The 25,540-nt window shown below is 54.3% G+C and overlaps 1 protein-coding gene across 6 annotated transcripts in view; it reads right to left on the bottom strand.

The window, feature by feature from the left end:
* LOC109554632 (opioid-binding protein/cell adhesion molecule) overlaps window positions 1-25,266 on the bottom strand; it is a 1,067,951-nt gene extending 1,042,685 nt beyond the window's left edge. Inside the window, exon 1 of one of the 6 annotated variants that reach the window (XM_070783260.1) lies at window positions 24,707-25,266. In XM_070783260.1, coding sequence (XP_070639361.1) covers window positions 24,707-24,956 — 250 coding nt within the window. In that variant the 5' untranslated portion in view covers window positions 24,957-25,266. The remainder of the gene's footprint in view (window positions 1-24,706) is intronic. The other 5 variants (XM_070783263.1, XM_070783259.1, XM_070783261.1 and 2 more) reach the window with 5 other exon arrangements.
* Window positions 25,267-25,540: the final 274 nt, after the last annotated feature.

The following is a 25,540-nucleotide window of genomic DNA, read 5'->3' as shown; positions in this document are numbered from 1 at the left end:
AGAGCACAGGTGTCTGTGGATTTAATCTCTCCAGCGTCATTTCACTGACAGGATGCTTCTTCTGGGTGGGTGTGTGCTGCCTGGGTCCTGGGTGCCCCATCCTGGGCTGGGGGAGCCTCCCTCCTCCCACCACCTGCCCCCACCCCGGGCTCCCATCAGGGGAGGGGACAAAGCCAGGCGCCCGCGCGCCAGCCAGCTCAGAAGGCCCAGAGGCTGCCAGCCACCTGGAGGACAGAAATCACGCCGCTCAAGTCCTCCTCCTGCTTCCAGCCAATTTCTACTCCCTTTAATTCAATTCCGCTCCTCCTGACCCCAGCAGGCTGGAGTTCCAGAGTTACTTTCAACAGATAGCACCAATTACCGAGGTGTGAAACTAGAAACCTTCCCGCTTGGAGAACAAACCCAGAGACAGAGACGGGACTTAACTGAACTGAGAAGGAAGGTGGAGAGAAGAGAGGGGTGGGGTGGCGTGGGGGCAAGTGACTAGCAGGCAAGGGGGAGGCTGCAGACACTGGCCACCCAGAGGGGCCCCCGGAACCATGACGGGCCGGGGAGGTGCGTGGGCAGAGGCACCTGCAGCTGGGACAGTCCTCTCGGGCCTGGGAGAGCGCCAGCCCGACCCCACTGGACGCTGCCCTGGGCAGACAGCCCTGAACCCCTATGCTCCCCACAGGTCACAGGGGCCAAGAGGTCTGTGGAGAAACCCTGGCATGAGGTAGGGGAGCAGGGCCATAGGCAGAAGAAGGGCCCAGACACCCCCAGCTAGCTGCACAGGCAGCCAGAGGTCATGGTAGTGTGCATGCCCGGGGCCGGGGCTTCACCCTCCCCACAGGTTCCCTGGGGCCTCCCCTCTCACCCTGTGCCACGTGGCCTGGAAATCCACACACACACCCAGTCCTAGTAACACTGTCAAAATTAAGTCTGGGGCTGGTTTATGCTTCTTTGGTCGAAATTAATTGGTTCCATGACCTTTTTATATTGGCGTCCTGTCCCCTATAAAACTTAAATGGAGTAGGTATCCAGCAAAGACTTAAACTAATGTTTTAAAGAAGTTTTCTGCTCTTCATAAAGCCGGTCTTGTTATCTAAGAAAAAGATGACATTCCTCTGGGAACAGCAATCAACAAGACTGCCCTCCCCCACCTGCCCCTGCAACCAGGGACAGGAGGGGAGACTTGCTCTCTCTTTCAATCCCAGAAACCCCCAAGGAATGAAGAGGGTGCTTACTTCAGGTGGAGCAGAAGCAGAATCTCTGGTCCAGACAGAGCCGGTGGGAAGCCCTGGAACACAGCCCAGCGGGCACTCGAACACCTCGGTCGAGCACTGGGGCCTTGAGAAGCCCTCGCCCTCCCTCACTGCATTGGCCCAGGGTCTCCACCTCCCCACGCCACCCCCCACCCCTCCCCATGGGCTGGACTAAGGGTCTCGTGAACAATTCAGGGAGGAGCCTCCACAGGTGTCTGTGAGTCCACAAACACCGCCTCAACACAGAGGAAACAGGAAAAAAGAAACAAACACACCTCCTCTCCCCGCCGCCAGGAGCAATCATAGTATCACCCTGTTCAGGGAAGAAATTACCCTAAGAAGCTCAACCAGGCCTTCCGACTTTCCGTCCAGACCCTCAGACACTCCACTGGAACCAGCTCCCTCGGCCATTCTCCATCGGGGCACTTGCTCCTGGCTTTCCTGTCCACTGAAATGTGTGACCAGAATTCCTAACTCCAGGGCTGTCCCAACACTTGGACCCACCCCCGGTGAGAGGAGACTCACTTCTAGACTAGACTCAGGGTGACCAGCCATCCCTGGGTGCCAGGACGGATAGGCTCCAGGCGGCAGGGCTGCCAGTTCTAAAATCAGGTCAGTTCTGGGCAAACCGGGCTGAGTTGGATGATCCAGCCTAGGCTTGGTTTCTGAAAATGCCCCACCCTTAGCAGCACGGATGGGGTAGGATGACAGTGTGTAAGGCCCCAGCTAGTCTGGGAGGAACTGCAGAGTGGCAACATGTCTTAAACTCTCTTGAGTTCCTCATCCCACTTCTCAAGGTGCAGAAATGAGCTTCACAGAAATGCATCTGCCGAGGAGTCAACGTTAAGTGGCAAAGTTAACTCTGAAAGTCAGATCTAAAGGCCCAAAACCTGTGTTCTTTCCCGGGTCAGGCACCCGGCAGGTCCTCCCAGCCCCAGGCAGGGACCTCAGGGCCCCCACCACCCAGGGCCCACCTTTGAGGCATTTCAGAGACATTAGATGGGGCCTAACCCCAGCTGGCCAGCATCTCCTCCCTCCCTACCCTCTGTGACTGAACACGCAGCTGTAAATCCTTCCCATCTGTAAACATGCATGCTGTTCCCACCATTGCTTAGCGCTTCTGACACTAATTGCTCTACAGAGTGTGTGCAACTGGCAACACCTTATTAAAACTGAAATATATTATACTGTCCACTTATTGCTGCTTTATAGAGATAAAGTACCCTTACCACATGGAAAGCTGGCAAAAAATCTGACAAAGTGGCTTCTGAACAGAAGCCAGCGAGAGGCGACTCCTGGGACAGGGTCGGTCTGGGTTAGGCCGGAGTTTGCCTGACCTGCCCGAGAGGTTTTGCCACGTGGAGACTCTCCCCTGCGCTGTTCTGGTTCCATCTCAGATGTTGGTGTCCACGGAGCCAGCCCTGGGGCTCTCGGAGCTGAGAAGGCAGCCCCAGCCCGTCTTCAGGAGCCATGCCAAGGGCAGAGGCACACGACAGCCAGGACAGGCAGGTGCAGCTGGGCAGCAGGCATGCAGGGCAGGACCTGCAGGCCCAGGGCGAGAACTCCAGCTCCAGAAAAACCTGGGACACGGCAGGCTGCCTGAGGGACACCCACCCACCAAGCCAGAGTCCCACAGTCAAAACAAAGCCACTGTCAGCAACCTCTGCAGACACCTGCCGACCCTTAACCATCAGAGAATCCACCCACTGCAGCCTCAGCCCAGCCAGCCTCTGGGGGTTGTTACATGGGACAAGACTCCAGTGACCCCCATGCTCAAAGAACAGGATTCAGCTCTCCAACCAAATACCCTTGAGTGTCGCATGCTCAGTCATGTTAGACTCTTTGTGACCCCAAACCTGCCAGGCTCCTGCAAGAATCCATGGGATTCTCCAGACAAGAATACTGGAATGGGTTGCCATTTCCTCCTCCAGGGGATCTTCCTGACCCAGGGATCGAACCCATGTCTCCTGCGACTCCTGCATTGACAGGCAGAGTCTTTACCACCGAGCCACCTGGAAAGTCCAAATAACCCTAAACATCCCTAAACAAACCTCCCATCTAAGATGGCCTGACCACCCCTATGGTTCACAGTTAAGAACGTTTCTTACATTTTCAAAAATTGTAAAAAGAGGAGGAAGAATATGAGATAGAGACCTCATGAGGCTCGCAAAGCCTAGAACAGTCATGTCATAGGAAACAGTAGCCAGCCCTGTCTTAAAGGAAAGGATGGGAAAGTGGAGAGAAAGGTGACCACTGGTGGCTCAGAGAGAAACTGTGGGTGGAGGGAAGGCCAAGGGCTGACACAAAAATGCCACCAGGAAAACACTGCCCACCTGTGTTAAGCCAGCTTTGCAGAGTGCTGAGATCAGTTCGATTGTGTTCACTGAGCTTTCCGGAAGGCCCCTCTGAGGAGTCTCTCTTCTGTCTCGCTGATGTTTTACCACTGTCTCCATCCACACTAGCCCTGAGACCTGGCCAAATGGGACCAGGTGGCCCAGGGGGCTGGCAGATAACAAGGAGACACGGTGATGGAGGGGAGCTTATTGTCAGCGTCACATATTGTGTTTCCGAGACACCAAACTGCCTGATCACTCTGACATTTCCGAGACCAAATTAAAATGCGCCACCATGGAGACAAAATGTCATTAGCCTCATTATAAGTGATTGTGTTAAAATAAATACAAAAATAAAGTGAAAATTAGTCCAAACGATTAAAATACAGAAGCGAAAATGGCCAACAGGGACCTTACAGGAGACACACTAAGAAAGGTTGAGATGCCCCCAGGGAGGTAGGAGTGGGGAATGGAGCAGCAGCAGGCGGGCATCAGGCTGTGGGTGACTCAGCTCGGGCACCAAGGCTGCTGTCACTCGGCCACCGGCCATGTCGCCTGCCCTTAGAAAGAGTGAGTGGCCCCACTGACCCCGGAATTCCTTCTCCAGGAAGAAAGAGAAATGACCTCTCCTTTCACACATGTCTGTGAAGAGCTTCACCTCTAAGCAGAAGGAATAAAGAAATGGCCTTTTGAGTTGGAGACTGTGGACGATGTACCCCCCCTGCCCCTGAGAGAGAGGGCACAGGAAGCCCCTTTGGGAAGAGAGAGAACTGCCCTGACCAGGCATAGGGGTGTCCTCACAGGGCAGCCCCTGCTTTTCCCAAGAAGGAAGGCCACGGACAGAGCTTCTAGGAGCACCTAGGAACCAAACTTGGGTCTGCTCACCACATGCAGTAAAGCCAACCGACTTACCCGGGTTGTGGTACAGCAAAGTGTAGCATTTGTTACTGGCGCCGAGCAAGGCGTCCAGAGGAGCTGGTGCTCAAATGCCTGAGCTCCCTTTGGGTTTCAGGAAAGCATTTCAGAGGCCAGGTGAGGGCAGGGCTCTCAGGGCCTGTGATCAGCTCATGCACAATTCTCTGGCTGATGGTGAGGTCACAGGTTTAACATTATCTGTTCTCAGGCACCAAGAGGCCTGGGGGCTAGGGGCTCATAGTCATCAAGCAGTTAATTTCTTCCATTTGGAGGTGGTTTTAGCACCTTGTAAAACCTCAGGTACTGTTATCTGGGTGATTCAAGAGGATACAGGGGAGGTGAGAGGTGGGGGTATCCCAGGAAGGCCCAAGGGGTCTTGTTCATTACACCAGATGGCCCTGTGTGGGACATGGAGACAGGCTTATGGTTACAACTTCATCTGGCATCAGCTCAGCACCTGCCCTGACCTCGGTCCGCCGTCCACGTGGACACACCCTCCCCACTGCCCAGTCCTGCACTCTCTGCTGCTTCACCCCGCCTGCCCTTTGACCCTCCCTCTTGCCTCTTTTACCCATACCCACTTCCTTTGGCACCTCAGACTTGACCCCAGAAACCCAGCCCAGGCACGTATTATCTATCTCTGCATTTCTCATTCCCACCAGAGGAGGCCCTTTGCCTCCTCTATGGACACTGACCACAAACAAGCAATGATGTGACTTGTGCTCCCAAAAGGAGAGAACCAATCCTTCCCTCAGATCCTTTGAAAGAGAATGTGGATTCTAACAACTGCCCAGCCCCCAGCCCACCCAAGAGAGCCACGTGAGGCCCATCCCAGCCTGTCCTATTCCACAGGAGCCAGACTGAACATGCTCAATTCCTGCCTCAGTCTCTGAGTCCACAGGGACATGGATAACCAGTCCTGGCCTCTCCACTGCTAGGGCCACATCCTCTGGGGGATAGCTACCTACTGACTGGCACCGATTTCTCCCCATTTTCACCAAACATATGAAGCCTCTAATAAGCATGAACCACCCCAACTGGAAGCACAATGATAGAGTAAGCATACCTGGTTAGCATGATGGTCCTTCCTGTTTTCTAAACTCTTTCTACCAACAGCACCCTGGACCCACACAAAAATCCGGAGGTGGGACAAAGGCAGATATCACAGTTCCTTCCTCATGTCTGAAAAAACTGAGCCCCCAGCATAGAAAATGTCTCGTCTGATTTCCCATCATCCAGAGAAAAGGGACTCTGATCCATATACCTGAGCTCTTGGTTCAGTCCAAACTCAGTAGAATTACTTTGTCTGAGTCTTAAGGAGCAGAACAAACAATCCCAAAAGTGCTGAGATGCCCATGGGGAGCTTGACCCCTAAGCAGAGCCCCTACATGCCCAGTGGGATGAACGGGGGCCCCGGGGCTTCACTGCTGCCGCTCGCTGAGCCCAAACCTTCCTGCAACACCTGTGGCATCCTTGCCTTTCTGCTCCTCCCCAGCTGTCACCAAGATCCCTCAGGAAGTGCAGGGGTGGATTAGCAGTATATTTTGTTTGTTTCAGATGAGTTTCTGGGAATACTGCACAGGGAGGCCCCCAGGAGATGGAGGAGGTAGTGCCAGTCATCCTGGTCAATCAGAGGCGGTGCCGCTGCAAGAGGCACTGAGGGCGCTGCCCTAAGAACCGAAGCAGAAAAGCTTTTCCCTGGAGACCCAGGCAGGATGGTTACTGCTCAGTCATCCTGTGTGAATGCCCCATGCTGGCCGGGCTTGAGACGGAACTCTGTGGGTCTCACCCCCAGCATCTGTGCAGAGTTGGGGAGAATGCCTCCCTTGGACTGCTGCAGCTCCCACCAAGCCCACTCCTCCACTCTCTTCCTTCCAAAGCCAGCAGGCATCTGACTTCTCTAAATGTTTTTAATTTTGGTCCCTGCACCACGATCTTTCTCCCACATCCCTTATTCTTAACCTCAGTGTTGTCTTAAATCTGCGCCCACTTTCCCTGTTGATCCACAGGGTAGGGTTCAGGACAGAGCACACCTTCTAGGGGCAAGCCAGCCCTTCCTTGGCCCTGAGGGACACCCTGCTATAATTCAGACAGAGCAGCATGTGGACCAGCAGAAGGCTTGGTGAAGATGACCTCATGAAAGGCCTGACATTCAGCTGAGAAGACACATCTCCAGAGGTGAAAATGCCAGCATCCTACTGCCGTGAAGCAGGAGGAGGACAAAAACACGCCAAAATGGGTCAAAGGTCAGGCTTCAGCACCGGGGCCGGCTACAATCAACCCTGATTTCTGAGCACACGCTGGAATCACAAAACATCCAGCCAGCTGGGTCCTTAAGGGATGCCCTGTGCAGTCTTCCATAGAGAAGAACTCTGAGGCTGAGGAAAGGCCAGTGACCCACCTAAGGGCACACAGCCCAGCACGGCCAGGAAGGTGAGTTCAGGACCTGGACTCCCATTGCCGCTTCCGATACCACTGTACTCATTCGGGGAGCAGGGGAATTCCTGAGCACAAGTCGTTCACCCTCTGATTACAGAAAAGAATCTTCACAACGGTGAAGACATTTTTTGGCGTGGTCGTTGAGAGGGTAGATCATTAAAATCCCAAATGAGCCAGGGGAGATTTTAAAACATCCTAGCATCAGACACTGCACCCTGATCAATTACATCAGAATCTCAGGGAGGAGGACCCGGGCAGGGGTCCGGGAGTTCTGAGCTCCCCCCACCACCCCGCCCCACCGTGGTCCCACTATGCAGACAGGATCAAGAACCACGTCCTGGAGTCCAGAGGGAAAGAGTGCTTGCTGGGTGCAGTGGTCAACAAGGCTGTGTGGGAGAGACTGTTTCTGGGCTGGGCTTTGGGCTGAGATCAGAGCCGAAAGCCAGACCTGGGGTAATCAAGAGTCTTCATTTCCACGCTGCTGGCCCAGGAAGCACACCCTGAGTAGGAAAGACCATGAAAGCCATTGGACACTGCTATCATCTCTCTCTCTGAGCCTCTGAGTCCACTCACCACAGCAATCTGGGGTGAATGACTTCTGCCCCCAGTTTTCCATGCAGAGTGGGTGAAGAAGGCTGAGGAAGGGCCCCGAGTCTGAGAGTCTGCAGCCCTGACCCTGGTAGAACCCACTCCAGCCTGCAGATTCAACCTGCAGTCACTGGCTGGGGGCCTAGTCTGCTCTAAGTGCTGCGTTTCCTGCCCACGGATCGCACGGAGGAGGGGAGGAAAGGAGGTGCTGGAGAGACCTGTCAGGCATCACCTCGCCCAGGCTTCACACCCAGATCTCATCTGCCTGTCTCAGCAGCCTTACCCTTGGGACCAGGCCCACACCCAACAGCAAGGAAGGACCCGGGGCTACAAACGTGGGTCCATGAACATGGGCGGGGGCCATGAGCCTGAGGGGGTGCCCACGAGCATGGGGGCCATGAATGTGGGGGTGGAGTCGCCTGGGCATCCTCCTCTTGCCTGGCATTACCCCCAGCACCCTGTCAGAAGGATGGGACAGACAGAAGGGGCCACGCTTTTCAAGCCCCCTCCTGACTCGCCTATAGTCCCTGCTGCAATGGGGTAGCCTGCCTTTCAGTGTTTACCCTGAGGTCCCCTTGAAGTCCTCTAACGCATGCATGCTCAGACTTCACTCAGCCAGCCTGCTCCCCCGGATCCACATCGGCAGATCCACTCCAAGTCACAGAGCAGCTGAGCAGGTTCCCCAGGGGTGTGGCGGGGTTGTCAGCACTGGGGGAGCTCCTCCTCTAAAGCTGACCAACTTGCACAGGATGTTATGCTCAGGGTAGCCACCCACTGGATTATTTACCCAAGAACAGCTCTGAACCCCTTTTCTGTGTGGGACCCCACTTCCCAGCCACCTCCTCCTGAAGACTGCTGGGGTCCTCCTTGTGCCCACATTTACCCCTTGAATCAGACACAGGAGCCAAAGCTCTGGCTTCAGAGAATCACTGAGGCCACGGAGGGAAGTTCTTAGGCGGAGAATTCTGCTGAAGGTTTGCTTGTACCCCTGTGGGCCTGGAGATGCAGGCGGGCCTCCGTGAGGCCTCGGATGCTCCCAGCTGGTCATGGTGCAGGTCATGCGTGGCCACGAGATGCGGGTTTGAGCAGCTGAGGACCACTGCCTGGACAACCCCTTCCAGCTTGTTGTTCCAGGTTGAGAAGAACGTTTTTCAGATCTTCACCAGATTTTCTCTGGGGTGATCTATAGGGAACTTTCTCCAAGAGGGAGGAGCATGAGAAGTATCTGAGCCAGGACTCATCAGACCTCATTCCCATCCCTGAGCCCCCCACTCACCCACGGCCCCTCTGTATGTGGCTGTGTGAAACCACATGAGTCTCCGTGCTGGGCTCCAGTGCCTCAGGTCCCTTATGACGCTGATCGTTTGTAGACACGGACGTGGCCTCCCCAGACTTGGGCTTCTCGTTTCTCCCTGTCATTAAATACTCCAGAGCATGTTATGAACCCAGCCTGTACTTTCCCAGCAATAACATCACCCATGTTCCTTGAGTCAGATCCTGCAGTGACAGGTGACATGTGGCCAGGAGCTCCACCAACAAGGCCTGCAGCTCATTCGCCTGGTGGCTGTCGCCCTGACCCTTTACCAGCTTATCGACATGTTACCGCGGACGATCACCCAGGTAATCATGTCCATCACCTCGTTCAGAGCTGGAGTCCCCGGAGCTCAGTGTCTGGGTCGGCTCCAGGGTCCCCCTCCCCTCCCAGATCTGGGAAGCCTCTCCGGTGGAACTTCAAGAAAAGGTTTTTCACTCTGCTTCATGCTTTCAGGGAGCAGTTAATGAGAAGGCTGTAGGAGAACACACCGTGATGTGCCCGCAGGCTTTCCAGCCGCCCCTCCCGGAAAGACCCTGAATCCTGAGCTTCCAGAGCCTGGTAGAGACCAAGTGCTCACCAGACACCCACGGCACCCGTGACCTTGTCAAACTAAACGTCCAATGTGGAGTTTCACCATGAAGCAGCTTTCACCTAAACCAAATCTGGCATTTATAATGGAGTTCATGAAAAGATCCTAATCAGTGAGCTAGATCGCAGAAATTAACAGTTTAGCTTCTAAAATTACTGTTGTCAACAACCCCGCAGCAGAGAAATCAGGCCACAGGATCAGCTGAATATAGAGAAGAAATTCAACTCAGAACCCCAAAGGGTCAGTCCTTACATGGCAAGGCAAGGCCTCCCAGGTCTGCAAAGGCCTCTGCAGTAGCCAGGGAGCCCAAGAGCACTTCTGCAAGGACTGGAGTAGCCTCAGGACCAGTCATGGCCATGAGAAAGGCATCCGGACAGCGGGCACGGGTCCCATGCCCAGGCATCCATAAGGCCATAGGGCTGCAATGCTGTCAGCGTCCACAGGGTGAGGTCAAAGATGCTCACATGGGAACGAGAAGCCAGCTCAGGGTGGGGCTGGACAGGGTCTGGTCTGCTTTCTGCCCCAGTGATCTGACTACCCCTTAGGCTTGAAGCCCTGATACACTGGCCTCTCTAATACGGGCTCATGCTGCAGCTCACAGGTCACTCCAAAGTGACTGAAGTTGGGTGGGGGGCGGAGGGAATTCCTCCCGCACGCCTGCTAGGTTTTTGCCTGCTCTGCTCCCGCTCACCTGTGTCTGCTCCCACCCCCAGCACCTGGAGCTCCTGAGATCCCTGTTACCAATGGACTGGGGTAAACACAGGACACTCTGAGTATCTGACCCGAGATCCCTCCCTTGCATTAAGAATCAGTCCAAACACCCCAGTCAAAAGTGCTTTTTAACAGACACAAAGACACAGAGAACAAGAAGTATGGACAACAAGGTGGGAAGCGGGGAATGGATTGGGAGACTGGGATTCACATATATACACTACTGATAATGTGTATAAAATATATAACTAGTGAGAACCTACTGTATAGCCCAGGGAACTCTACCCAGGGCTCTTTAGTGACCTAAATGGGAAGGAAATCCAAAACAAGAAGAGACGTATGTATACATATAACCGATTCACTTGGCTGTACAGCAGAAACTAACACGACACTGTAAAGCAACTATCAGATCAGTTCAATTCAGTCACTCAGTCATGTCCGACTCTTTGCAACCCCATGAATCGCAGCACGCCAGGCCTCCCTGTCCATCACCAACTCCCGGAGTTCACCCAGACTCACGTCCATCGAGTCAGTGATGCCATCCAGCCATCTCATCCTCTGTCGTCCCCTTCTCCTCCTGCCCCCAATCCCTCCCAGCATCAGAGTCTTTCCCTATGAGTCAGCTCTTCACATGAGGTGGCCAAAGTACTGGAGTTTCAGCTTCAGCATCATTCCTTCCAAAGAAATCCCAGGGCTGATCTCCTTCAGAATGGACTGGTTGGATCTCCTTGCAGTGCAAGGGACTCTCAAGAGTCTTCTCCAACACCACAGTTCAAAAGCATCAATTCTTCAGCACTCAGCTTTCTTCACAGTCCACTCTCACATCCATACATGACCACTGGAACTATATCCCCCCCAAACTTTCAAGAGTGCATTTTAATATTTAGGGCCATCGGACAAAATTCCTTCTATTTCAATCCGGCTCAGGATTTTTAATGGATCTCAAAACTCTACCACCACCACTGTGAGTAGGTTTACACTACTGTTTGCAACCCATGATCTCAGACATTGCATTTTAGTTAAGGTTTAAATGTTCATGCATAAGAATCCCATCTGGGCTGTCACTCTCACTCCTGACTACCCTCAAGCTAATACAGTAAACTCCACAATTGTCCTAAAGAAGAGAGTTGTTTGAACAGTTTGACTAATGAAAATGGCACACCCAGTGAGAGAGTCAGTCCAGCTAAACTAATCACGTGGTTGTGGCCTAAGACTTCTCATATCTGCTTTACTCCAGACATGTTCCCACCATCACACCTAACAGTGTTATCATCAGTGCACTCCCCTTGTTAGCCATCCCTACAAAGCGTTCATCAGAGAGCACCCAGCACAGATGAAGAAGTTGATGACCTGATTCACAGATTTGGGATAAACCTAATTTTCAGTGGAACAAACTGAAAACTAGAAGCTTCTCACAGACTTGAAACCAGGATGGATCAGAGGTACAGGCCTCCGGAATAGAAAGAGAAGGCTGTCCTTCATTAGAGTGGTGAGAAAGACAACTGACCTAAGTTAGGGGGTTCCTAGGAGACTGTGCTGACCATTTAAAACCACACAACAGTGATTCTCAACCAGGAGCAATTGTGTGCCCCAGGGGACATGTGTCGGTGTCTGGAGACAATCTCAGTTGTCACAACCGGAGAGGGGCTGCTGGCGTACGATGGGTAGAGGCCAGGGACACAGCTAAACATCCTGAGATGCACCGGGCAGACCCCACAACCAAGAAGTGTCCTGCTGAGTGTCAAGACTCTGGCAACATCAGGGAAATCACGCTCCAGAGGCAAGTGCAGGACCACAACCATTCACCACGGAAGCATCACTGGAGGGCAGAGCCCACTTCATGAGCCCCCCAGTGGATGTGCTCCAGATAACAAACCAGGAAGATGAGAAAGAAGGCCAGGTGTGCGCTGCATCTCCACAGACTTGGGCCACATGGGGGGAGAAATAGGCAACTTTTTCAATAATCCAGAGACACCAGAAACCCAGGGGGAAATCTGCAGAACTTGGGATGAAGATGTCTCACTTACTCAGAGTCGGGGAGGGCTTCCAAGGCCCAGGGCTCCAAGGTTCTGCATAGGAGAATCTGGAAGAGCAAGTCCCTCCTGGAGTTGACGACCATACACGCAGCTCTCCCAGGATTGCCAGACAGTGTTACAGGGCTACAGAGCAGGGCGGGTGCTATGACAGGGAGCTGGGGAAGGCAGGAATCTGGAGCAAAGAGCCAAAGGTGGGCCTGCTCTCAACCCTGCACCACACCAGCTTGGACCCTCCTAAAACCAGATGCCAGACAGGACAGAGTATCAAGATGTGGACCAAGGGGCATCTGAAGAGAAGATGGGATGGAGCTGGAGACCAGGGTCCTCTGATCCAGGAGTGTGAGAGCGAGGCTACACGAAGCCTGGGCAGACATGGTGGTACCGGGTCCTCCTAAGGAGAGTGTGGCCAAGCCCTGGTGAGCCTCAAGCCGATGCCGCCCATCACAGAGGCCGTGTCTCTAAGAACGGCCGTGAGCTGGCACCTCTGCTAGGCTCAGTCTGAGCAACGTGGCTACACAGCCAACACTGCCATGGGCTTCGGGTAGCAGAGGTGGGAAGGGGACTTGTGACCTGAGACCCCATCCTTGGGGCTACACTATCAGTGGGACAACACGCGGGAAACCATCCAGCGTCACCAAGTGACACCAAGCTTCCTACCGGACTTCTTCCTGTGTGTCTCCTTCTTCCTTCCTGTGTGTCTCCATCAGCGTGGCCTCTAAACCTTCCCCCACCTGGGCTGGACCTTCCCACAGGGGAAGCCAGGGCCACAGTTTCTGCAGCAGCTGGTCCCTGGGGAAGAGCTGGGCAGAGAGGAACAGGGTGAGAACTAGGGTAAGGAACCACTTGCAGCTGGAACGGAGGGTCCCCGTGCTTAGCGCCTTTTCCTCCCCCAAGACTATTCTGCATTTACTTCCCCTCAATGGTCCTTTTTGATAAACAAGAGAACATCCGTAATCCTGGTCTGTATCCACTGACATGTTACTCATTTTTACCACAAAGACGGAATTGTCGAAGGACATGACAGCTGCTCTGAGATGGGGCCTGCAGAGCAACTGTGCTGCAGGAGGACACGGAGTGGGGTGAGGTCAAGGACACCTCCCATGCTGAGTCTTGAGAGGAGCAGCCAGAGAGGAGCCGTGGACGCCTTCTGCCAATGACAATGTGATGTTTCTGTCCTGACTCCAGGCCCAGGGAAGTGGCACGAGCGGAGTTCTGGACCTGAGTGGTACTGGCCCCAGGGATGCTCTGAGTGCTAAACCGAGTAAAGGAAAGGAATACTAGAATTCCTATTTTCATTTCTTTATCTCATCCTTTTTGTTATTGTATATGTGTAGTGACACAGATCATCTCTGCATAAATAAGTAAGGTGCATGCATGGGCTCTAAAACAAAGTTGAGAGACCACTGGGCTTCCCTGGTGGCTCAGATGGTAAAGAATCTGCCTGCAATGCAGGAGCCCTCGGTTCAGTCCCTGGGTCGGGAAGATCCCCAGGGAAGGGAATGGATATCCACTCCATTAAGTGATATATTAATTGTACAATAGGTCTCAGTTTTTTTAATAGCAAAAAGGGATGGTATGAAATAGGCCAGAGTGGGACTACTCTGGTTGCTCAGAGAAGATGGGGTCATGGAATGAGGCAGAGACTTCCCCCACTTACCTGCAACCAAGCCTGCAGGGCTCTGAGCCCCCCAGGAAGCGGGGGTTGGGGGGCTCAGGTGTGGCAAGGGCAGGCAGGCAGTTGCTGTGTCTACCAGGATGCCCTGTGCTCAATCTGGGGTCTCTGGTGTTTTCCCATTGCTTGGCCCACCCTCAGGGGCCCTGGGCAGGGCTCTGCCCACAGAGGAGTCTGCCCCAGAGGGCCACAGGCGTCGAAACCACCCACACACCACTCAGCCTTGGGCAGGACCTCTGCTCTGAGGCTGGGGTGCCCCAGGGCTCAGACCTGGCCCTGCTGCCCACTTGCTGGGTCTCTGCCGCACCCTCTGCCCCTTATCCTGCCCGCAGCCCCCGCCTCACGGCCTCATGCTGTCTTCATCCTTCCCAGTCTCTGGCCTCCAGCCAACCCCAGCTCCACCTCCACCCTGACTCCCTCCTGCTCTCATCTCTGCTTTCGGCTGCCATGCCGCTCTGTCTCCTCCCACTAACATTCAGTGCAAAATAGGCAGCTTTGGAAATTCTAAGAGAATAACAAAGATATTTCTCATGTATCCAGTTCTTTGGGCAGGTGTTAGTCGCTCAGTCATGTCTGACTCTTTGTGACCCCACGAACTGTAGCCCACCAGGCTCCTCCTCTGTGCATGGGATTCTCCAGGCAAGAATACTGGAGTGGATTGTCATTTCCTTCTCCAGGGGATCTTCCCGACCCAGGGATCAAACCCGGGTCTCTTGCATTGTGGGCAGATTCTTTACCGTCTGAACCACCATACATTCCAAACACAGGCCTCAGTGAGAGGTCTGCTGATGGTAACCGAGAGCCGGTGTCCCAGATGAGTTAAACTGGAGAGACAGGTTTGTTTTGCTGACAAACCTACCACAGGCATCATCCCAGATGTCACCATGGAAAAGCAGCAGAACAAAAAAGAGTCATGAAGAATTGAAAATAAAGCCAGATAGAGGATATGGGATGGGTTCACAGGAGAAAAGGCCCCTCACGCAGCTCCTGAGGTCTCTGCTTCCACATTCTCCCACAAGGCATGGCAGAAGGGCTCCGTGGCCACCATAAAAATAAACAATTTTTATTGAAGTAAGTTAATGTAAAATATTACAAAATTACAGGTATATAATATACTGACTCACAATTTGCAAAGGTTACACTCTGTTCATGGTTATTATAGAATATTGGCTATATTCCCCATGTTGTACAGTATGTCCTTATACCTTATTTTATACCAAAAATGAATAAATGAAAGAAGAAAGCAAGCAGTTGTCCAGGTCATGATATAGGTGTGGGCCGATCTTCGTGGGCACCATGGGGGCAGGTGTAGGGCGGTGCCCTTTCACTCCCAAGTGGAAGTGTTAGTCACTCAGTCATGTCTGACTCTTTGTGACCCCTGGATCTGAAGCGATGTCTCTTCTTGGATTTCCCACATGTAATCACAACTCAGCTTGCCCCAAATAATCATCCTAGTGACCAAGTGTTGAGCTCTTACAAGCACCAGGCTCTGTGCTCATGGTTTTATTTGAATGTATATATGCGTGTTAGTTACTCAGTCATGTCCAACTCTTTGTGATCCCATGGACAGCAGCCCACCAAGCTCCTCTGTCCATGGAATTCTACACGCAAGAACACTGGAGTGGATGATCTTCCTGATTCGGGAATCAAACCTGGGCCTCCCGCGTTGCAGGCAGATTCTTTACCATCTGAGCCACCAGGGAAGCCCCTTCCCCCTGAAACAGGAGGAGGGGCGGACTCATCAGGAAAAGATGCAGAATCCCAAGTGATTTTCACCATCCCTTCCCATCTGGGCCTCACCCAAAGAGGCGTCCACCCTGGTGCCAAGTAAGACTGGGCACGGCCGTCTCCGTGGGAGGAAGCCAGGGGACTCCCAAGGCAACTCAGCCTCCCTTGGACTGGAGGCTGACGGGCTATTTCCACCTCCACACTCTCTATTCCAACATTCTTCTGCCTTCGAGGAGCTGGGGATCCCCTGGCACTGGGCTCTTCAGAAAAACCAGGTTGTCTTGTTCAGAGAAGCAAAGGCTGCTTGAGGCTTGTCTTCCTAGAAGGCAAATGCCCATCGGAACCTGGCCCCAGCACAGCCACCTAGATCTCTGTCGCTGTGAATATGCATCCTGGCTTCCCATTCCACATTGTCCACAGCTCTCCTGACCCCATCTGTCCATCAACTATGCCCAGGCCTGTGTGGTCCATAGTGAGGGCAGAGCAGGGAGTGAGGAAAGGGGTGCAAGCCTTCACTTCAATCATAGATCATACAGAGTGGTTATGATGTACACAGAGGTTCTATACACACTGCCAGTCCCCATTTCACCAGGAATCGGTACTATAACACTCACAGCATTTTGGGTGGGTTTTCTTCTCTTGGGTTTGATGGTCCAGTGCTGATAAAGGCAGGTGCCTTTCCCAGTGTGCAGACCAAACAGGACAGGTAGACATGTGTGGGGTATTTGATATGTACCACCCTGAACATCTCTCCCCACACATCAAGGATCAACTGGTTTCTAGAAGTCTCCCAGTTCGAGTATAGACATCATTCACAGTATGAGGATGCCCCCGAGAAGGACAGGCTTCTCTCTTGCTCCTGACCTGTCAAGTTAATCTTTGGGTACCAGGCACTCAGAAGTCCCTTGCTCCACACACTCCTTGCACACTGATATAAGAGAGCTTAGGGGAACAGAGCAGGGGCCAAGGCTGCAGGTCCACTTTCCAACAGGGGACCTCACGGGGAGGCTCAGCACAGCTCAATGCTGTGTAAAAACACCACCAGCTGGGCTGTGAGCACAGGATGTTGAAATTCCATGTGGACATGCTGGCTGGTCCCTACTGACTGTGTGACGTTAGATGAGACACTGGGCTTTCTGTGCCTCAACACTCTCGACTGTGGAGTGAAAGGAAAGGACATGACACTCTCCAGCGGCCCTCTCAGCTCCCAGGGCTCTGCTTTCCTACGTAAAATTAACAGGACTCACCCAGGTGGTGGGCATGACGGGGAGGTCATGCCTGCTTTCATGACATCACAGTAACTCTGGTGAGAAGATTGAATCCTAATTCCCAATAATCAATCTTGAGTCCAATCCAAGCATCTCTAAAATGCCTGGTTACTTAAGAGCAAAGAGCCCCAGGCAGGATCCAGCAGATGATAGTGCTGGAGCCTTTTGTGATCTCCTTAATGTACTGGGAGGTGAATGATGCGATTTTAAGCTCCTACATTAGCTGCTAAGAGAAGCCAGCAGAAGCTCAGTCCCACCAGAGAAGGGACTGAGATGATGAGACCTCCAGGAGTGATGGTCCCAGGGGAAAACTACGCATGAGCTGAAGGAGATGGTCTGTAAGCAGGATGTGCAGGACAGAGCCTCTTCTCTGCCGGGTGCTGCCAGGGCTCACCATGGGTTTGCCTTAGACGTGGGTTCTTCAGATGCGTCTGGGGCAGCTCTGACTCTCCCAGAGAGGCTCCATATCACCCCTGTCTCTCTAGTCCGACACCCCCAGCCATTTCCCACCTGATCTACTGCAGAGGTCTCCCGGCTGGCCCACCCCTTCTGAGTCTGCTGCCTTCTAACCCTCTCTACACCTGTACAGTAGCGAGATGGAAATGTAGGTCACGATGCTCACCCCCAGCAGATGAGCCGCATCAGTGGTGTTCCATCACTTCTAGAATGAAGACCAGGACAACTAACACGAGCTTCCAGGGCTGCTGACCTCCTCCTGTACCACACGCCCTTCCTCCATGCTCCTGACAAACAGGATGATGCCCTCTGGTCCCCACTGCTCCTGGTCCCTGCATGTCCTGTTCTGTCTGTCTCTTCCCATACCTTCCCTGGGTTTGGATAATTTCTGTGTTTCATCCTTCAGATCTCAGCTCAACTATCACTTTCACAGACAAGTGGTCTTGCCTCCCTGGCAAGCCAAGCCCTTCCTGCAGGCAACCGAGGCAACCCCCACCTCTCCTCCAACAGGACTCACATCAGCCTAACTTCCCTCCATGGGGGCACGGAGTTGAGACACACAGTCTATCCCATGAGGCCATGAACACCTTGAGAGCAGGGACCACGAGGACTTTGTTCAGGCTTCATGTTCCCAGCACAGTGCCTGTCACACAGTAATCACTCAATATGCAACGTGTCAGACAAGCAAATGTGACTGGGACTTGTGTCGTCATCATCAGACAGGAGTAAGGCAAGACCCCTGCTGCTCAGAAGCCCACAGCCACGAAAGAGTAAGACTGACATCAGCTCGGCTGTAAGAAGTGACTTGGGACAAACACGAGAAGCCCTGTCTCCATCTCTGCAGACTGGCTGAGCCCTCTGACCTGGTCCTGTGAACACGAATCCGTTGAGGTGTCACCTGCTCAGGCATGACTCACCCTGTGCTCTCTATCATTGTTTGCCCTAAACCCAGCATCCTACTTACTGAGGACACAGCTCCTCCTTGTAGCATGCACCCGGCTAGCACTGTGAGCGTGAGTCTGAATGTCTAATAGTCGGGGCCACCTCATGAGTTTCCATGCTAAGTCGATTCAGTTGTGTCCAACTCTTTGTGACCCTATGGAGTCTAGCCTGTCAGGCTCCTCTGTCCATGGGATTCTCCAGGCAAGAATACTGGAGTGGGTTGCCATGCCCTCCTCCAGAGGATCTTCCCGACCCAGGGACTGAACTGGAGTCTCTTACGTCTCCTGCATTGGCAGGCGGGTTCTTTACCACTAGCGTCACCTTCCTGGATTTGCTTAAACCTGAGTGATTTTGGTTCCCATGTGGCCGACGGCCAACATCAGGACCCAAGTCTATGTTTACTGAGAAACCCTCACTCACAGGTGTCTCTGTGGTGACAGGTGACGTGACATGCAGAAGCACTGTCCACAGCTCTGAGCTGCCACGCGTGTGTGTGGCTGGAAGCTCAGGCTGGTGTTTATTGACAAGCGTGAAGACCGGAATGAGTAATCACTACAGCACTTCCACCTCCCATTAGCAAAGCCTCTCTCTCAACACAGAGAAACTGATGGGAGGCCCAACCCAGGGGCCCAAATGCCTGAAGATTCGATGGAGGAACAGAAAAGGGTGGAGAGGAGAAGCTGACACGTGGTACTCGTGTGACCTGGCTGGTCACCCATGCACGTGTCCATTCGTCCATCTCCTCATTTGTTCAGTTCACAAGCACTTTGTGAGCATATATTCTGTATCCGTCACTGTGCAGGGCACCCCGTCATGTGACTGGATGCATTTCCTACCCCGAGGGACCACAGTCCAGGCAGCAAAGCGAGACATAACAGGAAGAATCACTCTAAAATACCTGGACTCAACAGTGTTAAACAGGAGAAACCTGGCCTCCTGGACTGGGCAGTGAGGAGGGAAACATAACCTACTCTAGAGCATCTAGAAAACTCTCCTAGGAGAGAGAAACTAGAGCTGAGCCCCGAAGGATGGAAAGGACATTTATCCAGAAACATCATGAAGGGAGGGTCAGGTGAGCTCGCAGGGGAAACCCCTGGGAAAGGAGAGAGCACAATGTTTGGGGACTGAGCCCTGAGCGATACGGAGCACGGGGCAGGCCGTGGCCTGGGGACCAGGTTGAAATTGCTTTGGACTCCGGTCCTAAAGCAACCAGAAGTCTGCATAGGGTTTTAAGCAAAGAAAAGACAAGCTCAGGATTGGATAGTATCTCCCCTGCCTATCTCATGATCGCTTTGACAAATGAGCAAAACCCAAGATGAATGTCCCAGGTAGACCACAAGGCAGGAATGTGGCATTATCCCTGATACAACCACTAAGCAAACGTCTAGGAGCGGTGGCACAGCCTCTGTAAACTCCCTACGAGGAAACGGGCAAGAATGGCCACTCAGGCTGCTTCAGAGGATCTGTACCCTGAGAGGTGGAAGGTGCTGGTCCTCCTGGGGTGGGTGTCACTTACCATTTCCCAGGAACCTGCGAGCAGCCGCTCCAATCAATGGCCTGTGTCCCACTGCATCGATCCATCTGGGCCTTTCGGGGGTGTCTCAGCGCAGCGTCTCTGCTCATTAAAGGAAAGTGCCTGCACCATAATGATAATGCCTCGCACTTACCCAGCGCATCGCCCAGGGGTGTCTCAAAGCATTCGGCAAACATTTAATTAAGTTAGCCTAGTAACTGCAAGGGAGCCCCCAGCCTCTGGGCACTGAGGGATCTATGGGGAGGGAGGCGCTGGGGAACCAGGGTCAGGCTCCAGGCCCAGGGCGGGTGGGGGGATGCACAGGGTCCCTACATGGCTGGGGAAGCGCTCCCGTGCATGGCCATGGTGGAGTGTGGTACAGGCCAGGTGGAGGCCAGCCCCCACGGGCACCCACAGGAGAGCACTCAGGCTTGTGGCTACAGCAGGGAGCCCTGGAGGAGCAGAGATGCAAGTCCTGAGGGATAGGCTGCCTTCCTTGTGGGGCTGTGGATGTGATGGGGAGGGAGGCTGAGCTCTGACTTGGAGGCCCATATGTGTGTGTGGGGGGGGGGCGGGGGCGGAGTGGGTTTAGTGAAGGAAGGATGTGTATTCTCACACCTACAGGAAGGGAATAGCAAGCACGTTTGTCTCCGAGTTTATCCCTGATACAGGGTCTCTTCCTGCCCATTCCCAGGATTACCCTCAGTGCTACGTGGGGCCCTACAAGCACCACCACCTTGAGTTGTGCAGAAATCTAGTAAATGGAGCCACATCCTCCCCCACTCCTGTTACTGCCTCCCCGCTTTAGGGATAGGCAGGCAGCCAAGGCCTCGCAGGTTGAGAAGCAAAGACTCAGTTTCCCACCAAGAACATGAAGGCACTAGAGGGCAGATGAGGCTGGCCTGAAGCCTGGCACCTTCAGCGGGGTCAGGCAAGTGGGCAAAGGAGAGCAGGGCCACCCTGGTGAGGCCAGCCTGGCTCCCTCCTCTGAGCACACGTCCAGCCCCCGTGTCTGGAAGGTGCCACCCAGCATCGCGAGTGGTGCAAACGCCCACCCCTGCTGACGGGGCTCGCAGGCAGCCCCCAGCCATCTGTGGGCCGACGCCCGAGATCTCCCACAGGAAGAGCCGGGCTGGGCATCCAGGCCTTGTCTCCGCCCAGGCAGCTGCACGCGATGGCAACAGCCCAGGGCTCGGGTCCAGCGAGCCCAGGACCGGAGGTCGTGGCCTAGAGGCTGCAGGAGACAGCCCGGAGTGCCGACTGGCCAAGCCTGACACAAGGCCCGAGGGCGGAGCACCTGAGAAGACTTCAGAGAAGCATCGGGGGCCAAAGGGGCCACATCGGCCACCCTCGTCCTCCACACGGAGAAACCAAGGCCCAGGAAGCTCAAGGTCCATGGGCCACAGCATCAGGTCCAAGGGCAGGAATACTGGAATAATTCCCTGTTTCATGGACCCTGTTCTTAATTAAGGCAGGAGGGCATCTTACTCTGCAGACTGTGTAATCAGAACCCGGAGAGGGTCTTGTTGGATAAACAAAGCTGGGACTGGACGGCTAGTTACCACTGCATGACAATGACTTATGCATCATCGTATGCTCCACCCTGCCTTCCAACTCCTCCACCACAAGGAAGGCCGGCTCCCCTCCTGGGCAGCAGCCCCCTCTTTCTGCCCTATTACCAGGAGACCAGGCTGGGTTTTCTATTTTGGCTACTCCATGCAGTTGCAAACAAGAAGCAAATGCTGCTCAAACCCATGCTACAGATGACTGGTAGACTGAGGCCCAGAGGACAGCTCAGGAGAAGGTGACAGGCAGGAGGTCATGATCTCAGCATGGGGACAGAAGCCCTCCAGATCACAGAGCCTGTCTTGGCACCACAGAGCTGGGCCTTTGACTGGGGTGACCCTGTGCTTCCAAAACTGAGCCTTGGCCATAAAGACAGCACCCCCACACCCACCCCCTCTGCCCTGCCGGGTCTCACGCAGAGGGAAGAAGGCAGATCCAGAGAGGTGTGGACTCAAACGCTGCAGGCCGTGGACAGATTCTCAACTACAGACAAAGTGAGCGTAGAGGGACCAGGGATGGGGGTGCTTGTTATAAATGCCCGTCTGCAGTGGGGGTAGGGGTTCTTATGTTAATCTGCACCACCCCCACTCTTCACCCAGGCTTGCTTCCCACCCACTCCTCTCCCACCAAGGCCCGGGAACCCCAGATCAGTAAGGCTCCTTGCCCAGGCCAGTCTCTCCTCCTGTCTGGGGCCACCTGAGCCCCCACTCTTGACACGCAGGGTCTCAGGAACTTCTTAAGCCCAGAGTGACAACTAAATTGTCCACCGAGTCCCCTCCCCATCTCGTGTGTGGGCTCACTATGGTTTCCAAGTGTTACTGCCTTTCCCGTCCAAGAGAGTCTGCCTAGAAAAGCAGTTGTTAGGCCACGGTTCCTACTCCCCACTCCTGCCCCCCCCAACCCCCCCCCCCCGCCCCCGCCAAGGCATCAGGTGACAACAACATTAGCCTTAAAATTATTCTGGGATGGAGACGCGCGTTTCACCAGGAAACAGAACGCTGCAGAATGAAATGGCATCGCGGCCCAACCAGGTCAGGGCTGCATTATTGCATTAGCCTCTGCCTTTAGACGCTGGGAAAGTACACGGCTAACGAGCTGGTGTTAACCCCGAGGGGAGGAAAAGCATCATTAGAAACAAAGGAGTAGAGTCTAAAAACAGTAAAGGAAGCGCAAGAAGTGAGGCGGCAGTCACCCCTGAACTTCTGGGCTCAGCCAGGCCCAGCTTCCCCGCAGGAACCCTCCTGAAGTGACACTGCTTTCCTTTCTCTGGGAGGCTCCAGGGCCAACTTTCCTCCTCTTCCTCCTCCTGGAGGACAAGACCAGCTTCCAGCACAATCACCAGGAAGAGCAGCCCTCCCAGCAGAAATGTCACCCCCTATGTGGCTCGCTGAGCTTATCTTGGTGAGGACAAGGGGTGGGGGAGGCCGTGCCCTGGAGCAGAGCCTGCCTCAGGTGGGGGTGCATCTGTCCCCACAGTGGAGAGGAGCCCATTGGGTACCGGGTGCCCTGCACCTCTAGGGGGAGGCATCACAGGCTCTGCTCCCTTCAGGATGCACTGCAATGCAGCTCCAGCACCCTCCGGGGGCTCGCTCCCTCCCCACTTTGGAAGTGCAGTGTTCAGAGAGGAGCCCAAAGCCACCAAGGGTGGGAGGGTGGTCCCAGCGCTGCTGTCCTGCCAACTCTGCTCTGGCTCAGCGAGAGGAGGGGGGAGCTGGGTGCTGGGGGCTCTGAGCTATCACCCAGGGAGGGACTGGCACCCATGGGAAAGTTTGTCTCTTCACCTGGACCCACAGTGCCCACCTGACTCGCTCCACCCAGCTGCAGAAGGTACTGAGAGCCCCTTGGCCTTCCCTCCTGAGCCTGTGGAAACCCCCTCCCAGGTCTGAACCTGGAAGAAGAGGAGCAGCAGCCCCCATTCTGAACTTCTCAGCCTGGAACGTGGTTGTGCAGAGCCCGTCTTGGCTGGGAAACGTGCAATTTTAAAACAGCATCACATTATACAATGGAATTCCTCTTTTTTCCTTCCACACCATCCTCTTCTTCCCACTTCCCAATAAACTTTTCATTTTTCTGATTTCACTTTGGCAGCTTAGAAATACTTAGGCCTTTATGTTCTTAAAAAAAAAAAAAAAGCCAAGAAATTCTGAATATAAAAATGTGAAATTGTGTGTTTTACCCATACCAGGATACGTAAGGCTTAAGAATCTTAGTATTTACATCTATGTATATACGTACATGATTTAAGGTTTAAGTGAATGTGTAACCAAATGCATGAATCTCAATTTGGGGAAAAATAAGAAAAGAAAATTCTTGGGCTGGGGCTGAGGGTGGAAACCCCACAGACTCTCAGATGCTGTCTAAACCCTTGGAAGCATAGCCCAGTCGCTTCAGCAGTGTTTGAAGGCTGCCTGCAGGCATTCAGCTGTCTGCTTGCGAACGACACGCGTGCAATTATCAAATCTATTACAACGTGTTGGGTTTTGCAACACTTCCACTAAGCTTGTTCTGGCAGGATTGCAGCATCTCACCTGTGTCGCTGCAGAATTTGTTCCCCCCAAACAAGTTACTGCTGTGCTAGGTGGCACCACGTTTAAATCACCGGGGAGGGAAGGAAGGTGCTGAGGAGAACCAGGTAAACCCAGATTCCCACCCTTCCACTGGTGAGAACATTCCAAATTCTGTCAGGGGAAAGTCGCCTTTCAGATGCAAGGAGGAGGAGGCGGAAAATGGGATTCTGAATTTCAAAGGCACAATCTGCCCATTTGATGGAAGGATAAAGAAAGGATGGCGGTGGGAGAGCCTTGTAAAAGGAGAAATACTGGAGCAAAGGAGGAGGGATGGGAGAGGAAGGGGCTAGAGAGGAGTGGGGAGAGGGTGGGAGGGAGGGAGGGAGGAAGGGGAGAGGGAGAGAGAAAGGAGGAGAGATGGAAAAATAGAGATGCCTGGAGATAGGAGGGGTGCCGAAATGATGGGCAGAGGAACCAGGACACCCCCCTATCTCCTGCTGGTCCCAACAGGAGTGGCGAGAAGGACTGGTTGCTGGGAGTTGAAGCCCCTCTCCTCCGACCCCTGGGACACAACTGGTTAAAGCCAGCCGGCACCGGGCGCCAAGAGACAGCAGTGCCTCACAGCGGGTGCAGCTCTCGAACCCAGCTCACCAGACCCGCCGCCGCTGGCGCCGCCGCGGGGAGGGCGAACCCCAGAGCTATGCTGCAAGCACCCGTGTGTGCGCGTGAGGGAGAGCTGAGCGGTGCGTGCTCAGGCGCGAGCCCACCTCGACCCGCACACGCAGCTCATACTCCCTGGTCGCCCCCTCCCCAAACACCCCTGCCCCTTCCTCTTCGGCTCCTCCTCGGAGCCGCCCCGTGGAGCCGGAGCCCCTGTCGGGTACCTGGGATGAAGAGCAGGGCGGTCGTCACGGAGAAGACGATCCAGCAGGCGGGCTGGTGCATCTTGAGGCTGCGGGGTCCCCGCGGCTGGGCCGGCTGCTGCCGCTGCCGCTGCCGCCTTCCTCTGCACTGAATTCTGAGCAGGTTTAAATCCAATGTTTGCGAAGGGAGGGAGAGAGCAGGAGAGAGGGGGAGCAGGCAAGCAGCGTCTCGGGTTTTTTCTTGCACAGACACACAACTGGTAAGCACCATCAGCACCAATCTGTGCGGGGCGCAGAGCAGACCTCCTCCAAGGCTCGCATTGGCTCCACTCTCCTGAGCGACACGCGGGCACTTTGCAGCGGGGAGGCTGGGCTCCGGGGAGCCTCGGTCTGCCCCCCACTCACCCTCGCCCCGAGCACGAGGCGGACGCTGCTCTGTGGGTGAGGTGCCAGTGCGCAGGGCTTCCTTCCTTCCGTGGGCAGAGGCGCGCCTTCGTGGGCAGAGGGAGGGGCTGGCTCAGGGCGCAAGAAAGGCACTGTGACCAAAGCTCAGGCCAGTTCTTCACTGTCTTCCCTCCTCCTGGTCTCCAGGTGGGGAGGGGACAAGAGCCGAGGCCGCCTACGGGGGTCACTGGGACATTTAGATCTGTGCCCGCCTTGCCCCCCAACTCTGTTATTAGGAGCACTTTGATTTCAGTTTTCCCAGCAGGAAGATGGGTGCATCAGGGTTTTCTCCACGAAGGATGCAAGGAGAATTGGCCCGGTTCTCCACAATTAGAGCATCCTCAAACCCCAGAGATGAAGCTGTAGACATCGAGCAGTTGGTGTGATGAGGCCGCCAGGGGCAGGGGTGTG

This window comes from Bos indicus, chromosome 29 (genome assembly GCF_029378745.1).
Source record: "Bos indicus isolate NIAB-ARS_2022 breed Sahiwal x Tharparkar chromosome 29, NIAB-ARS_B.indTharparkar_mat_pri_1.0, whole genome shotgun sequence".
NCBI lineage: Eukaryota > Metazoa > Chordata > Mammalia > Artiodactyla > Bovidae > Bos > Bos indicus.
Note: the sequence above shows the minus strand (reverse complement) of the source record. Positions and strands in the feature narration are given on the sequence as shown.